This window comes from Heliangelus exortis, chromosome 6 (genome assembly GCF_036169615.1).
Source record: "Heliangelus exortis chromosome 6, bHelExo1.hap1, whole genome shotgun sequence".
Lineage (NCBI taxonomy): Eukaryota > Metazoa > Chordata > Aves > Apodiformes > Trochilidae > Heliangelus > Heliangelus exortis.
This window is the reverse complement of record NC_092427.1, coordinates 2,202,204-2,218,145: the sequence shown is the minus strand read 5'-3', so window position 1 is coordinate 2,218,145 and position 15,942 is coordinate 2,202,204. Positions and strand designations below refer to the sequence as shown.

At 41.4% G+C, this 15,942-nt stretch overlaps 1 protein-coding gene across 12 annotated transcripts in view; it reads left to right on the top strand.

The window, feature by feature from the left end:
* MBD5 (methyl-CpG binding domain protein 5) overlaps positions 1-8,388 on the top strand; it is a 137,269-nt gene extending 128,881 nt beyond the window's left edge. For 9 of the 12 annotated variants that reach the window (XM_071746383.1, XM_071746381.1, XM_071746377.1 and 6 more), the window contains 3 exons: positions 1,282-1,394; positions 5,468-5,543; positions 7,775-8,388. In XM_071746383.1, the coding sequence (XP_071602484.1) occupies positions 1,282-1,394; positions 5,468-5,543; positions 7,775-7,846 (261 nt within the window). In that variant the 3' untranslated portion in view covers positions 7,847-8,388. The remainder of the gene's footprint in view (positions 1-1,281; positions 1,395-5,467; positions 5,544-7,774) is intronic. The other 3 variants (XM_071746385.1, XM_071746387.1, XM_071746384.1) reach the window with 1 other exon arrangement.
* Positions 8,389-15,942: the final 7,554 nt, after the last annotated feature.

Here is a 15,942-nt window from a genome sequence, read left to right as displayed (position 1 = left end):
GGAGATTCTGACAGCTTGCTCAGTCCTTCACTTCACGTTGTCACCTCTAAAATTCAGTCTCATTGTGAAGATAAATTATTTAGTAATTGAAAGGCTGGCTTTTCGAGGGAATTTGCATTTAAATTTCTTTTTGGGATTGTATATAGGCCTGCTTAATAAATTTGTATGTATGGAATTAATTTTCCTCGTGTCAGGATACCAGCTGTACTGGTTAATGAAACAAATGCTATTAAAGGTTCTTGGGAAGTTATGCAAAGATTAAAAAAAAGAAGTCAAGCCAAACGCAGCAACGCTGACAAAGAAAAAAGGAATTTCTCCTTTCATTTTCTGAAAACTGATGCCTTTAAATACCTTTCTGTTGGGTGGTTTTACAAGGAGAAGTGACTGAGCCAAAAGAAAACAATGTGCAGAGTTAAGGGGACAATGTTTTGAGAATGCAAATGGTAAAACCCTGTGGATGATGGAATGAATCTTGTGTTTGTACTGTTGGTACTGGTACTAACTGGTTATCTGCAGTGGGTTTTAGGTTGCAATTCTGGGTGATTTTAAGAGAACTGAAATTTCCAGTTAATTTCCCATTAAACACCAGCTCAGCAGCCCTGATGAGCACGTGCTCAGATTCATCCCTGACTCAGCAGATGGCTCAAGTATGTGCTTAAGTAACCAAAGTTGAGCAGACCTTTCTCAGGACCCATAAATCAGCTCTAGGAAAGGCTCCTGGATTCACAAGGCATAACTAAAGCTTGGCCCCCTGCCCACCCCTCTTTTAAGCCTTTTAACTTAAGCACATACTGGGGATCTTCTGAAATAAGACTGAGTTGGCTGAACTGGGGGCTTAAATACTTCATCCAGAGATCTGAGGTGATGTGAAATGCTTTGGTCTTGATGGGAGCTGTAAAAATTGTCTGCACTGGGCAACTTGGTATTTTAATGCCTTGGAGGTGGTCTCTGAGGTGTAAAACACATCTGTAAAATATGAGTCCAGACTTGACTTGAACAACAATGTTCCTTTTAGTCATATAAAGACAAACAAGGGTTTTCAAATATTCTTTTCCTTCTTAGTTTTGTTCTCCTAAGTGTGGTGGGGTTGGTGTTTCTGTGGTGGTGATATGGACATTGGAGAAATGATCATCCATAATTATGTGTATGAGGGGGTGTTTGTAGCCAGAAATTCATTTATTCTTTGCTGGGAAGGTTGGTGTCTTAGGGCTGCAGAGCAAATTAGGCTCCATGACAATGCATGTCTAGCAGTAAAGTAAAAGCAATGTTTAATAATTGCAGGTCTGGGTAATGTGGTTTGGTGTTCATACCTTCACTCAGGTGGAGCCAGAGAAGCTGAAGACACTAACAGAAGGTCTAGAAGCTTACAACCGAGCCAGAAAAAGGAACAGAAAGTGAGTAATTTGTTTCCTGGTGAAATGGAGTCTTTAAATTCTTCTGTTTTCTAAGACTTTTCCATTGGGGAGCTTGGCAGATGGGCCAAAGTGAAGAGTTAATTTTCTGAGTTCCTTGTGTGGGTTCTGATAATCACCTGAGATCTTTGAGATCTGCATTTTTAGTGCATCTTCTGATATTTACAGTAGCCTTTGGAAAATGTCAGCCCACTTGTCTCAGCTTTCATCTGTAGGATTTCTAATTTACAGCCAAAAAAAAAACGTTATTACATCAAAACTATCCTGACCAAATCTGCTTTCTAACAAGATCTGCCCCTCTTATCTCTCCCTTTCCCTCTGGCAGCTGCTGATGCAGGCCAAGCATGGGCTTATTCAGATAAATTCAGGTTTTTTCCTCACAACTTGTGAAATCTGGCTGTATTTAACCAGAAAAGGGGCTCAGTGTGGAGCTTCCTGTAGTGTCAGGCATGTAAGAACTGTTTGGTTTCCTCTTGCCTCGTGTTTATAAATATACAAGGAGAGCAGGACCCTGAGTAAGTATTAGGGCATGAAGCATCAGCAGAGACAAAAAGAGGCAAATGGTGGGAGAGGGAAATGGTTTGGAGGAGGAGAAATAAAATCTGGGCAGCTGTAAGAGAGCAAAGTAGGAATTATACTGTGATTGGATTTGTTCTAGGGTGCTGCTGCCTGTTTGGTGTTGCAGTGAAAATATATTTCTGTGGATCTGTGTGTGAATTTAAGGTCAGGCTGCAGTGCTGGAGCCCAATACCCACAGGCTTAAAGGAATTAAATAATTATTTGCCTGCAGCTCCTTTTAAGGTGCAAGTTTGCCTTCTATTTATATGGCAGGCAGTGCTTAAGAGAAATATTTTTATGCCAAGGAGGCAGTGCTGGGGGTTGTTTTTTTTTCAAGATAATCCTCAAAATATCTGAGTGGAGTCTGAGGGTGCTGGAGGTTAAGGGCAACTCCCAGTTACTTGCTCAATGTCCCTGAAGAGAAACAGGTGACTCGAGGAAGGTGACACCTGGAGCCAGTTCAAAGAGGTGTTAAAGTTGAGATAAACAGAATTATTTCAGAAAAACTCCTGACTTCTGATTGGTATTTGTGTCTTCAGCAGTCTGTGGGGATGCTCTGCAGTTCCACTCAACCCAGTGGCCTCCTTGGGGGTTGCCTGGTTGCTCTCTCTGTGTCTCTGCAGCATCTTGGGACACAGAGGTCCAGATTTTGGGAAACATTTAGCATTCCATTTAATTCCACACCTAGAATACTCCTGTTTCTGTTCCCTACCTGCAAACATCCTCAGCATTTTTGCAGATCACCCACTGGCATCAGGCTGAACCCTTCTGCAGGGAAGATGACAGGGGTGGAGAAACCCAGGAGAAATTGATGTTGAGGGAGCAGGGAGTAGCAGCAGAGAGGCCCAGCATGTGTAGCAGAGCAGGGCTAGCAGCCAAATCTTCAAAATTATATTCAGATAACTCCATAAATTCTTCTTCATGGTCCTACAGGTCTTATCTCAGCCTTAGTATATTGTCCAGCTTTTTGCTTTGCTGCACAGTCTTGTCTTAATCTCCAATAATATATATAATATATATTATTTGATATATAACATGCTTTATTAGATGTATAATAGACATCACTAGATGTGTAGTATCAATAATATGATAGATACAAAATCAGATCTTAAATAGAAAATCATTACAAGAAAGTGGAAATTTAGATTAAAAATGTCTGCAAAGCTGAAACCTGTACTATAAAGGGATGTAACAGGATGCAGTTCCAGTTGCACCTTAAGTCCAGTATTTGTGAATTGTAAATATTAATCCAACCTTAAGTATTAGTTTTTAAAAGGGAAATGTTTTTTGTGTGTTCAGTTTCTGGGGTAGCCATAGTCAGATGTTGCACAGAGCTTTGTAACTTCAACTAATTATATAAAACATTTTCTGTAGCAAGAAAGTGTTATCTTGGGGCTGTCTCAGAGGCATGAGAGGTGTGACTCCTAAACCACTGTATTTAAAATTAAAATATCAAAAATTGTGATACCTACAGCTCTGTTTGCATGACTGGAAACCTGATGCATGTGTTTATCTGATGCCAAATCCTCAGCTTGTGCCTGCAGTAAATGGATATTTCAGCCACGGGCACTTCTGAACCTTTGATTTGCTCAGGGGCAGATCAGCATCTTCACAGTAAAATGAGCATGGCAGCAGTACCTGAAGACTACAATTCAAATGATTGTGTTTTTAATAGTTTCATCTGGCTGTTTTGCCTGACAGCAAGAATTTTATAGCTATTGTAACTCGGGTGCCTTGCTGATAGAGCATAATGTTGATTAAAAAACTTTACATCACATCTTAGGTGACTTGGCACCTGAAATACACTTCCAGATGACAGGCAAGTCAGCAGTGTTAGCAGTTATTAAGATCTCTGCATTATAAATGGAGTCTTATTGCCTTTCCAGGCTGCCTCTGAACAACAAACATTCTGTTCATCATTTCTAGTACCTGAGGTGCCTTCCCTTCCCCAGGCTGCAGAGCTTGTCTCTGCTTTTGCAAGCAGTGGGCTCAAGCAGCCCAGAAACCCAGGCAGACACATCAGGCTCTGTGTGCAAGTGTTTGTTGCAGTTTCTCTTATCCTTTCTTTGCTTGATTTAAACTCCACTGCTCTGGAGACTGGAGCCCCACTTCTGAGCTGAGGTCAGTGAGGCTTCCAGTCTGGTTTATGCAGCCCATGCCCTGGGATAGCTCTGACACCACCCTGCACTGGTCATCAGGGAGTATCTTCTTTGAATAACAAAACCAGACCTTCTCTTCTCCTGTTTTCATCCCCCAATGGCAATGAAAATCATTTTGCTGAATTTCACTGGTCACGTGGCTCAGCTCTGCTGTTCCTTGTCAGGCTTTGGCAAAGCTTTCAGTTGCCACAAATCTTTTAAATCCCAAGGAAGGGTGTCCCAGCTGACAGGATGAGCTTGCTTGGTTGAAGGGGTTTTTTAGGAAGTGTCTCCCATCTGTGAGGGACAATCCTAATGACTCGACCATCCATGGCAGCAAGGGATGAGCTCTTCTTCCCAGGGTGCAGGCAGCTCTTCTCCTCCTCTCCCTCCTCCTCTCCCTCCTTCTCTCCCTCCTTCTCTCCCTCCTTCTTTCCCTCCTTCTCTCCCTCCTCCTCTCCCTTCTCCTCTCCCTCCTTCTCTCCCTCCTTCTCTCCCTCCTTCTCTCCCTCCTTCTCTCCCTCCTCTCCCTTCGCCTCTCCCTTCTCCTCTTCCTCCTTCTCTTCTTCCTTCTCTTCCTCCTCCTCTTCTTCCTCCTCTTCTTCCTCCTCCCCTCACCTCTGCATCTCCAGAGCAAGGATAACAGAACTTTGGTACCTCCTGAGGACATTGTGATGGTTGCTCAGAACTTTGGTCTCTCCCCTCCAGGATGTTCTTGCTCTCATCTCACATTCAGCCATTTCTCTTCAAGTTCATTGCTCTCCTAAATGTAGGAGAGAGCCACTGAAAACCAATAAATATGTTATTCAGCAGCTTCAGATGGCTGCTCTAATTACAAACTCATGTCTTCTGCTCAGAACATCTCAATTTTACACCAAGAGATTGAGTTTTGATTTCAAATTACATCTTCTAAATCTACCTGTTCAGGTGAAGTCATGAATGAACCAGCTTGCCTAAAAAAAAAAAAAAGAATAAGAAATATAGAGACATGCCTGCTTTTAAGCACAGATCCTCAGCAAGATGTTGGCAAGCAGTAGTAACTTCTACTCAAGTATGAGTTGCTGGCTTGAAGCTCTGGAGATGTGAACAGGGAGCTGCAGAAGTGCAACCTGTGCAGAAAGTGGTGCTCAAGTGAGAAACCTTTTGGAAGAAGAAATATCCCTAAATCCAACCTGTTCCTCTGCAGTCAGATGTGTATGGGGGGTGCCCAGTGACTTGGGGTAACTTTAGGTTTGGAGGCTTTATAGCTTGTAGAATGTATCCAATTAATTCATGTGCTTGTTATTAAATTTTGTAATTATTTAAAACTTTGTTTTCTGTTGCTTAGGGATTACTGATGCCATTATTTTTTTCTTCTAGAAGTGGAAAGCTAAATAACCATTTAGAAGCTGCTATACACGAGGCCATGAGTGAACTAGACAAAATGTCTGGGAACGTAAGTTTCTTTTCACTTCTGCAATAATCTCCTTTTTCTGTGTTGCTGCACATCTGAAGACTTGGGAGTGTTGGCTTGGGTTGCTTTCTAGCAGAAATTTGGGTTCTCTTTTCTTAAATAATATGGGATTTTCAGTGTTTCTCTTCTATTCAAAACTTGCAGCCAAATGTCTAGTAAGAAAAATGGGAAGAGTTGTAGAATTTGACTTGCATTGCCAAGTAGATTATTTTTTACAAAGAGATTCCTGGACCTGCTTTTACCCAGAGATCAGCTCCAGTCCCACTCCTACTCCATGGATATATAAAAAAATCCATGGGATACAAAATCAGGCTCATTTGAGTAGCAAAGTAGTGAAATCACATTTTAAAACCTCATTCTGTTGAACATAAAACTCTTTGAGAAAAAGTTTTCCTTACGTGAAATAAAAGCTACTGTTGGGAGAGGTATGAGGATTCCTAACATCAGATCTCACAGTTTTTCTAAAATTATTACCCTGTTAATATGCAAGCCCCAAAGCTTTCTGTCTGTTGTTAAATTGGGTACTTGCATTCAGATTGAAAACATTGCTGTCATTTTAAGCACACTTAAAAATTAAAAAAAGCACAGCACATGTGACCTCCCCCGGTCATTAATCCAGTTATTAATTATGAAGCATTTGAATATAGGAAAAGAGTCTTTTACCTGATACTCAGTGTGGCATCAGGTGAAAGTTTACTGAAAGTGCTTGCACATGTCCCTAGTTACAAGTAGCAATAAAACTTGGGGAAGAGAGCTTCTGGGGTATATAAAAGGAAATGTAACCAGCACTGCAGGCTCAGAGCCACTGAAAACCAATAAATATGCTATTCAGCAGCTTCAGATGGCTGCTCTAATTACAAACTCAGGTCTTCTGCTCAAAACTTCTCCATTTTGCACCAAGAGATTGAGGTTTGATTTCAAATTACAAATTACATGTGTGTTCTTCTTGCCTTTGTAAGGAGAAGGAAAGCAGGAGCTGAGTGTGGGGCTGCTGGAACGACACAGGGTGTGTGGTGTTTGGCAGACACATCAGCTGTGGGTTCCACCACCTCTTGGATGTTTGGGCTGGCTGGTTCTGCTGAGACCTTTATTTTTATTTTATTTTTTTTATTTCATTTATAAACCCAGTCACACCCAAAACTCTGTGCACTGTGCATTTTAACTGTGGGATAAACTGGCTTAGGGGAAATTGCTGTAATTGGATTTGCCAGCCTGGCTGTTTGGTGGTGCAGACAAGCTGAGGTACCAGCCTGCATGTCATCACAGGGGCTTGATTTATATTTTAATTATCTGGTCACAAAATTTGTGATCAGGGTTTATTTCCCTAAAGCTGATGATTCCTAGAAACACTCACAGGGAATCGCAGTTCTCTTTTTAGTGACTTGCATTTTTTTTTTTTTTTTTTTTTTTTTCCTCAGCTGCTACCGCTCAGGCATTAATTACATTCTCATTTTAAAACACATGCAAAGCAGCTAATTAGCTCCGAGCGTTATTTGGAAGAGCTGATAAATACACAGTCGGTGTCAGCGGGCTGGAGGAGCTCGGGATGGGCGCAGGGAAATAATTTAGCGCATTGCTGGAGGATTTGTTGCCTCTTTGGAAGCTGCAAACTCCTCTCGGCCGAGCAGCAGCTGCTTCCCACCGACAGATGGTGGTGGAAACCCGCGCCAGGATCCACCGCCTTCCCTCCCCTCTTCCCCCTTTTTTCCCAGCCCTGCCGTGTTTTTTCCCGAGCGGTCGGTGCTGAGAACCTGCGCCAGAGTCAAATTAATCCCTCGTTTAGCTCGGGATGGAATATTTCCTTTTAATAGTGAGATGAAGGCAGTCGGGTGCAGGCAGCCTGTTCCTGCTGGGCTGTTTGTTTTTCTCACCTCCTCATCCCCACCCGGTTCCTCAGGGATGGGGATGCAGCAGGGTTTGTCTCCCAGATGTGCAGCTTTAGGTTCAGTTCCTCATTTTTTGGTTGCATTGGCTCTACCTGGTGCCTCTCTCCAGGGCAGGAGAGGTCTGAGAGGCACGGTCTGCAGCATCAGCCTCTTTCTCTTCAACTCCTTAAAGTTTTGAAGTTCCTTTTAGTTTGGGTTTCTGTGTAGACATCAAACTGATAAAACTGTTTCAGAACAGCACCTCAGGCAGTGCTGTAACTCGTTTATTTCTGGCTGCTTCCTCTGACCACTGTTCTTTGCTAACTTTGTAAATATACTTATTTTTAGGTCCACCAAATCCCCCAGGGAGACAGACAAGTGAAGCCTCCAAAACCCAAGAGGAGGAAGATCTCTAGATAACATTGAATGTCTTTGTTACTGGTCCAGTACTTATCAGAATAAACGTGCACATAAGTCTAGCTTGTAGGTATTGATATAGACGTGGTTATATCAATATTTATATGAAGACAGATAGAAACCATCACAGGGTGCTACGTGGATTAGTGGTACAATATTTTTGATGATTAGGAGGGATAGGGGTTGCTGGATAAGCCAATCAGAAATCTTGAGAGGTTGCAGTAACAATGTCAGATGATTACTGAAATTTTTTTTTTTTTTTTTTTCTATAATACTAAAATTGTGATTATAAGAAATAGTCCAAATGTTTCTGAGAAATTTTCATTGTGTATATAGATAATACAGAATTTCATGGTGATATCTGAAATGTAAATATTGTACAATATTGTCATGTACAAGCGTACCTAATGCACACTTTATCTTTTATTGTACAAAAAATAGTGTACAAAATTCTTTGGTTTCTATTGAGTACACATACAAGAGACTACCAGTGTAAAGTGATAAATAAAAATACAGCCTAAATGCTTTTATATGATAATGTAAAAGATGCTGTTTTTGTATTTAACAGCAGAGAGAAGGCATGATTATGTATTACCTTAATTCTGACATCCCCTTCACGCCACTGAGTGTCCATTGAGACTGTCTGGTTGGAATGAACCTTTCCTGGAAGGACTGTGCTCCATGTAGGGAGAGTGCAACCTCACAGATTCCTAACAGGATGTGGGATCACAGCTCTTAATTAAGGATTCAAAGGCAGCAACTCAGCAGTTGCTTTTTTATTTACTTAGCTTTTAAAGTAGAACGCTGTAGATTTTATTAAAAAAAAAAAAAAACAACAAAAGAAGAAGAAGAAAGGAAAAAAAAAAAAATTAGATGGACTATTTTAGTCAACCATTTCTGTAGTTAAAGTTTCATAGCCACCTGATGAACTAAAACAGTTTTTATCTCCCCCCCATAACGTTGACCCCTCCAAGCCCCTGGCTTTATTAGCTGCAGTGACCTGACCTCATTAGCCATCCTGTTTGCTCTGAAGGGGGCAGAGGCCCTGCTCCAAGGATGTGATCAGGATTGATTACACCTTGGTTTTCCAGCAGAATGGAAGGGGGTGCTCCCTGCTCCTCAGCGTTCGTAAAAGGAATTCCAGCATCCATCCATCTCGCAGTATTAAAACAAAAAAAAACAAAAAAAAAAAACAAAAAAAATCAAGGGTGGCTTACAAAACTCTTAGCAACAGTAATTTTTATCAGTATTATGTAACATATCAGATTTATTTTATTTAAAAAGAATTATTTATACCATTAACAGATTCTTATATATATTAATGTGGCTGAAATGTGCAGGTTAAATCTATTAACCAAATTATTTATGTTATATTAAGTGAGAAATGTGAAGCATATGTAGAAAAAAAATTAATACACTACAGATTTAAAAGTCTAAAGCTATGAGCCATTATAAAATTAACCAACGGAAGTGTAGCACAACATGATTACCATTTTGATTTTAATTTTTTTTTTTTCTTTCCTAACACGGATGGTGGTGATGGTGATGGAAGCCATGACATCCTCTCGTCATCCAGGCTCCCCACAATAACTCAGCTCACCATTCCCGAGGTGAGGGCTGTAACCTCTTCATCCAGGACCACCACTTACCTCAGATTTCCTTTTTTTTGGGGTTTTTTTTTTTTTTTTTTCCTCCTCCCCCCTGCATTCCCAAATCTTGCTCTCTAGCTAAGGCCTGGCAGTGATCAGCACCCTGGTGGGATCTCCGCTCTCCAGACCCCTTCCCTGGGCACCTCGGGGCCTTTCTCCTCTTCCCACACTCCTCTCCCTGAAGGACATCACAAGGACAAGGGCACTACCTCTGGGCTGGCCCCTGGGCTCTCAGGGGTTGCCAAGTGGCTTCTCCCCCAAGCCCCCCAGCCCCAGGGGTGGCCGTGTGGGCAGTGGGGTGCCAGGGGGGGGAGCCCCTCCTTGGGCAGGGTTGGTTCATTTGTCTTTCCTGTAACGCCACCGTCCACCAAGCAAGTTCATGTTGGAGTGATTTCATGAATGATTTTTAATTTTTTTATTATTATTATTATTATTATTTTTAATTAGATTCTTTTTTTTTTTTTTTTTCTGTTGGTTTGGTTTTTTGGGGTGTAGCTTAGCCTGGCAGTGGCTGTGTTGGTTTTTCAAGAGTTGATGTTGTCTGTCCTCCATCCCCCAACCCTCTTCCCTCCCTCTTGGTCTCTCCACACCCTCCCCGTGGGGTCTCAGTGTCCTGGTTTGTTCCTTCCCTGGAGCCCCCTCCTCCTAGAACCACGTTTGTCCCCTCCCTTCTTTTGGCAGTTTGACCCTCTAGGTTTGTACCAGTGTTCACTTTACATCAGTAGGACATGTAAAGTATTTTTTGTGCACTTGATTTCATGGGTTAATAATAACAGCATTGATGTGGGTGCTAGGAGTAGTTTGTTTCAGTCCATACCAATTTTATTTTTTTTTTTCTCTCTCTCTCTCTCTCTCCTTTAGAGGTTTTTATGTTTTCATGTAAGCAGTTAATGTAAATATTGTGAGCATTACAGGTCATGCAGTGTTGTAACATTTTTAAAAATGTTGCACCTACTTTACAATTAAAAAACTGGTCACTCATACTTGAATTTTGCCCATAGAGCCATTTCTTTCTCTTTGCATTAAAGCATAATATACTTTTTTGATGGAGGCCCAACCCTTCTTTCTACCTTATTATTTTTTGTTCAATAAATCTCTATTTTTTCTAACAGAAGACTTAAAAAAATGAAAATTAAAAAAAAAAAAAAAATACTTTTTGCCTACTTTCTAACTTAAGAGAGAATTCCTATATTTAAAAGGTGAAAAACAAAGAAAAAAAAAAACAAAACTTACTCCATTGTGGAAAGTGGAACAACATTTTCTTTGTCATTAATATGGCACCATCCCAGGAAACTGAAGTGGCTGAGTACAGTGAGGTCAAATCAGCATCTGGGAAGCTTAGGGAACACTGGGATTCTCTGAGGATGTAAAGTGTTACATATTCTTGTCTATTTATTTATTTATTTATTATGCTTTCTTCTGCTTAAGTGGGTGACAATGTGGTGGAGTCATTGGGATGACCTTCAAATTAAAGGAAATAATTCCTCTTTTCTATTATGGTGCATTTTGTGAACACCATAAAAAAAAAAAAAAAAAAAAAAAAAAAAAAAAAAAAAAAATTTCATTTATTTCAATGGATTTTTCTTTCATGTTTTCATTGCTGCCAGAAAACCTTTGGCTGGTATCAGCTGCAAAAAGAATAGCTACGTAGTTAAAAAAAAAAAAATAATCAAAAGAACCAAACCCCACCTCTGATGTCCCAGGTCTACAATACTCACAGTCTAAGGTTTATGGGGTTAAAAAGAACTTAAAATTTAAAGGTTTTGCAAAGGGTTTGTAAGTCATGTGGTATCCTTTTGGAGTCCTTGAGTTTGATGGTCTAGAGATATTAGAGGGCTCGTGGTGGACTGAATTACCTTAGGCCTGCTACCTTTCTTAGCTACAGTTTGTATTTTGCTATGTAGGGTTGTAATGTGAGAGTTCCAGAAGAGCAGTAGCAGAAAAGTGCTTTTCTATTTTTAAAAAAAACAAAAAACGTTAAAAAAAAAAAAAAAGCAAAACGAAACAACAGCAAAAAAAAAAAAAAAAACAAAACCCATTCTAGTCTTACTAAGAATTAGAGATTTTTTTAATATCAGTTTTGTAATTTTTTGATAAAGTTGTCAATATTATGATTAAATCACCAGAAAAAAAAGTTCCTGTGCTGTTCTCTTCGGGGCAGGGCCTCTCTCTTCCTTTCTACTTCTAAGATGCCATCACTGGGACTCCCAGGCTTCAAGTGGGGCCCCGGGCACAGCTATCAAATTAAATAACACCCAACAAGCTTGAGGTTGATTTAAATGCATAAAAGCCAAGAGAATTCAGAGCTAAGGCTGCTGTTTGCCTGCTGTGAGCTCCACCAAGGCCACGTCCTCACTGGGTAAGTTGGGGAAGCCAATGGCTCTCAGGGGTTTTGTTCCCAGCAGCTTTTGTTCCCTCCTCATCCAAGTCAAAGCTGAGCTGCTCCCTTCACCCAGCCCTGGCTCCCCTCCCTCTCTCTGCTCTTGTTCCTGGTATTTGCTGAGCAACTCAACCCCCACCTTTCAGGATTCCCCCCAAAAAAACAACATTAACCCAGTGGTTTAAGCATGGGACTGATTTACAAAAGCCCAAATGCATCAAGGGATCATTAAGCTGTGAATTCACAATTCCCACTGCCACCCAATCAACTGGAAAAAAACCACCTTGCGACTGGAAAAAAAAAAACAAAACAATAAATCCTACCCTCAAATAATTTCTCCCAGGGGACTCTTCACCCCACCAAGGGTTTGTGCCCCCCACCAGCCCTTCTGGAGGTGGTTATGGTGCTCGAGGGCAGCTGCACAGTTCTCTCTGCCAGGTTTTGTGATTTTCTTATTGGCTGTGAAGACTTAGAAGCAATTTTGGTTATTGCTAGGGAAAAAAAAAAGAAAAGAAAACAAAAAAAGTAATCTGACATTTGATTTGAAATATCCCCAAGTTCTGGAGTGGTTTCATCTCTTCATATTTTTACCTGCTGCAAGAGAAATGCTTGTAATTGAATCACAGACTGTTGAGTGCCAGCCTGGAGGAAGACAGGGGGGTAGGATTTAGAACAGAAAAATATCATATTTATATATATATTTAATATATAGATTTAGAGTATTTATAGTGCTATAGGATAGAATGATATAGTTCTTTCTGGTAATTCCTGTTCTGGAAAAATTATGGGAAATGGGAAAGGTTTTGATATCCTTAGCCTGGATGAAGCTGAGTGGAGAAGGCAGAGTGGTTCCTGTGAGCAGAGCCCAAGGCAGCCCTGGCAGAGGGAACACCCCTGCTTGTGCTGCACACACTGGGGTTTAAAATTCCAGGCAGAAATGGAAACCAAGACCCCCAGGAGGGCTCCAAACTGCTGTTTGGGTTTGGCCCTAAACCACATCCAGGATGGGCTGGGAGACACATCCAGGTCTGGGGTGTGGAGAGCTGGCAGGTAAGTCCTGGTGATCTCCTTGTTCTGCCTCTCAGTGGTTATTTAGAGACTGATTGTGAGGGACTGAACAGAAAAGGGAAAAAGCAGTTTGTAGAATAGACATTTTTTTTAACCCTTGAGATGTTGCCATCTTACCAAATCACCATCATTTTAGGCCTTTTTAAAAGAGATGCAAATCTGAGCTCCTGGGAGAAATGCAGCTCCTTGTCAGCTCCAGGGACATGAGTTCCTCTTGCTGAGTTTTCTCTAGGAAGAGAAAAAAAGTATCAGGGTTTGCCATTATCTGTTCTTGGTCTTTGGAGATGCTCTCTGCTTCTGAGAAAAAGTTAGTATTTACCAAAAAAATTAAGGGAAAATTTTATTCTATTCTGTTTGGTTTCTATTTATTTCTACACCTAGTAGATGAAGATGTAGAAATGTAGATGTATAATAATATAATATAATATAATATAATATAATATAATATAATATGTTCTTCATTTATTTAATTGTGACTGAAAAGAGGCTCTGTAGTTCCTTGACTCATTCCCCCAATGAATTGGGGTTGTGCCATCTGATCCATTGGCCTGAAGGAATAAACTGAAAAACTTTTCCCTGAGAAAAAGACAGAGAGCCCAGGGGTCTGCACAGCTTCACTTCCCACTGTGGGGAAGAGCCAGGAAAAACCTGCTCCTACCTAAACCTTTATAATTAACAGCTTGGTTGTGATGGAATAGGTTAAAACAGACAAGAAGGTGTTAGAATTAAAATGAAAAAAAAAAAATACAATAAACAAAACCATTTTAAATTAAGTACAAATTTGGGGAGAAGTACAAGCATGGGATCTGCAACCTAAAACCTGCACAAATTAATAATTTGATGGAAGTTGCATATTAAGCTGTGCTTTAGCACCCCCTTTGACACCAGTGTCTGTAAGATGCTGACTCCAGATGTTCCTTCAAACACTTTGACCTGGGGTGGGACCCAGGGGGCTGGAAGGGAGAAGTGGGGCAGTGGGAAAGCCCCTCCAGCCACCTCATCTCCATCCCTGAGGTGGGATGGGTGGGATTTCCCATGGGACACATGGCAACAATGGCCTGAACTCCATGGGATTCCTGTTAAAATACTGGGAATAGTTGTGTGGGAATTAGGCTGGAGCCCACTGATGGTGTGAATGAAATCTGGACGGGGCATTTCTGTTACAGGCCAAGAGTTCTTGCTGGGGAAGTTTGAGCATGGGTTGAGCTAAGTCCACACTCAGGTTTTATGGAGCACCAACTCCATATCTGCATTTGTTAGGATTTCTCCACCTGCCTCACGGCAGAGCTGGTGTGACTTAGGAGCAGAAGAAAGGCAGCAAAGCCCAGCAAGCAACAAATGATGAATTATTCAATGCAAATGTCAAGTTTTAGTAGTGAATATAGATGTAAATCTTTTTTTTTTGAAAGGCTAAGCATTGCCATTAAGCTAGTCCATATGACACTACATCTGTTGGCTTTCTTTTAGATCATCTGATTTTTTTATGTATGCTGGGGGAAAAGCAGTGGGAATTTCCACATTTGAATTTTAATCACATCATTTCCCCAACTTCCGTCGGCTCTTGGTTTCCTGTTTGAGGAAGGGATGATTTTCCCTGTAGAGGTTTTAAATCTGTAACCACTTCCATTTGCCACCCAAGCTGTGTGTCTTCAAATTAAAATTTCCTTTTTGTGCAACAACTTTAGTTTCCCACTTGTTGAACCTAAGAGCCAGATAAATTCACCCAGCTGCCCCTCTCAGAGCATCACCTCCTGGCACAGCCCTTTTCTGTGGCCCCAGACCTGGGGATTTTTTTGAGTTGCTCCGTGAAGAATTCTTCCAGATTGCAGCCTGGATGGAAACCTTTTTGGTGCCCTCCTCAAATCAGGCATTGCTGATGTCTCCAAATGTTGGCCTGGCATTGCATCCCTCTTGCCCACACAAGACCTGGGTAATTCAGTGCAGATTTTTTGCTCTCTTCTGTGTTTCTCTGTTTCAATGTTGTCACGTTTGTCCCCAAGCAGTTGGGGTGAGACAAAGGCACTTTGGTTCCTGGCAGAAATGTGGAGAGATGACACCCACCAGGAGAGTGAGGAGGTGTCTGGTAAGTCTGCAAACATAAGAGAATCCTGTGCCAGGGGACTCTTCTCCACTGGGTACCAGAAATCTGGTCGAGTGTTTCCATAGCTCTCATTATCCCCCCTGCCTCCAGGTTAAGAACAATTGTCACTTTATGAAGAAACTTTTACATCTTCCTTCCCCAAAGACTAAATACTTAAGTAAATGAAAATTAACTGCAGGATCTGTACCACAAGATGTCATCACATCCCATTCCCCCCAGACTCAGCTCTCTCTGCTCTTCCTGCCCTCCTTAATCCTTGAATCCCAGGTTGGGTTGGGTTGGGTTGGGTTGGGTTGGGTTGGGTTGGGTTGGGTTGGGTTGGGTTGGGTTGGGTTGGAGGAACCTTTCAAGGCCATTTGGGATGTGTGTGTGTCCCCTGCTGTGGACATCTTATTAAATCAGGGTGCTCAGAGCCCCACCCAACCTGTCCTGGGATGTCCCCAGGGATGGGGCATCTCCCACCTCTCTGGGTGACCTGGGCCCTGTGTCTCACCACCCTCAGTGTGCAAAATTTCTTCCTCAGATGTGGTCTGAGCCTGCCCTGGGATGGGAGGTGCCTGATGGAGGTGCCATGGTTACATCCATGGGTAAAGTTTGTTTCTAACAAACCTCCAAGCAGCTCTGTATAATTTTTTAATTTTTTTTTTTTTTTTTTGTGCTTTCTTAGCAAGAGGCTTAAACAGAGCCAAATTCCAAAGGACACAAATGTTGCTTTTCTATTAATTAGTTTTCAGATAAAGATGTTGCCATTAACTATCTACAGTGATCCTTTATTAACAGTGAGAGAAGGGGAACTCAAGTATCTGATAAAATAATGGATTATGGAGCAAGAGTGACTGAAGGGTATCACGAGGAGAGCTGAACCTGCAGTAAAAGGAACACAGTTATTTCCCCAATGAAA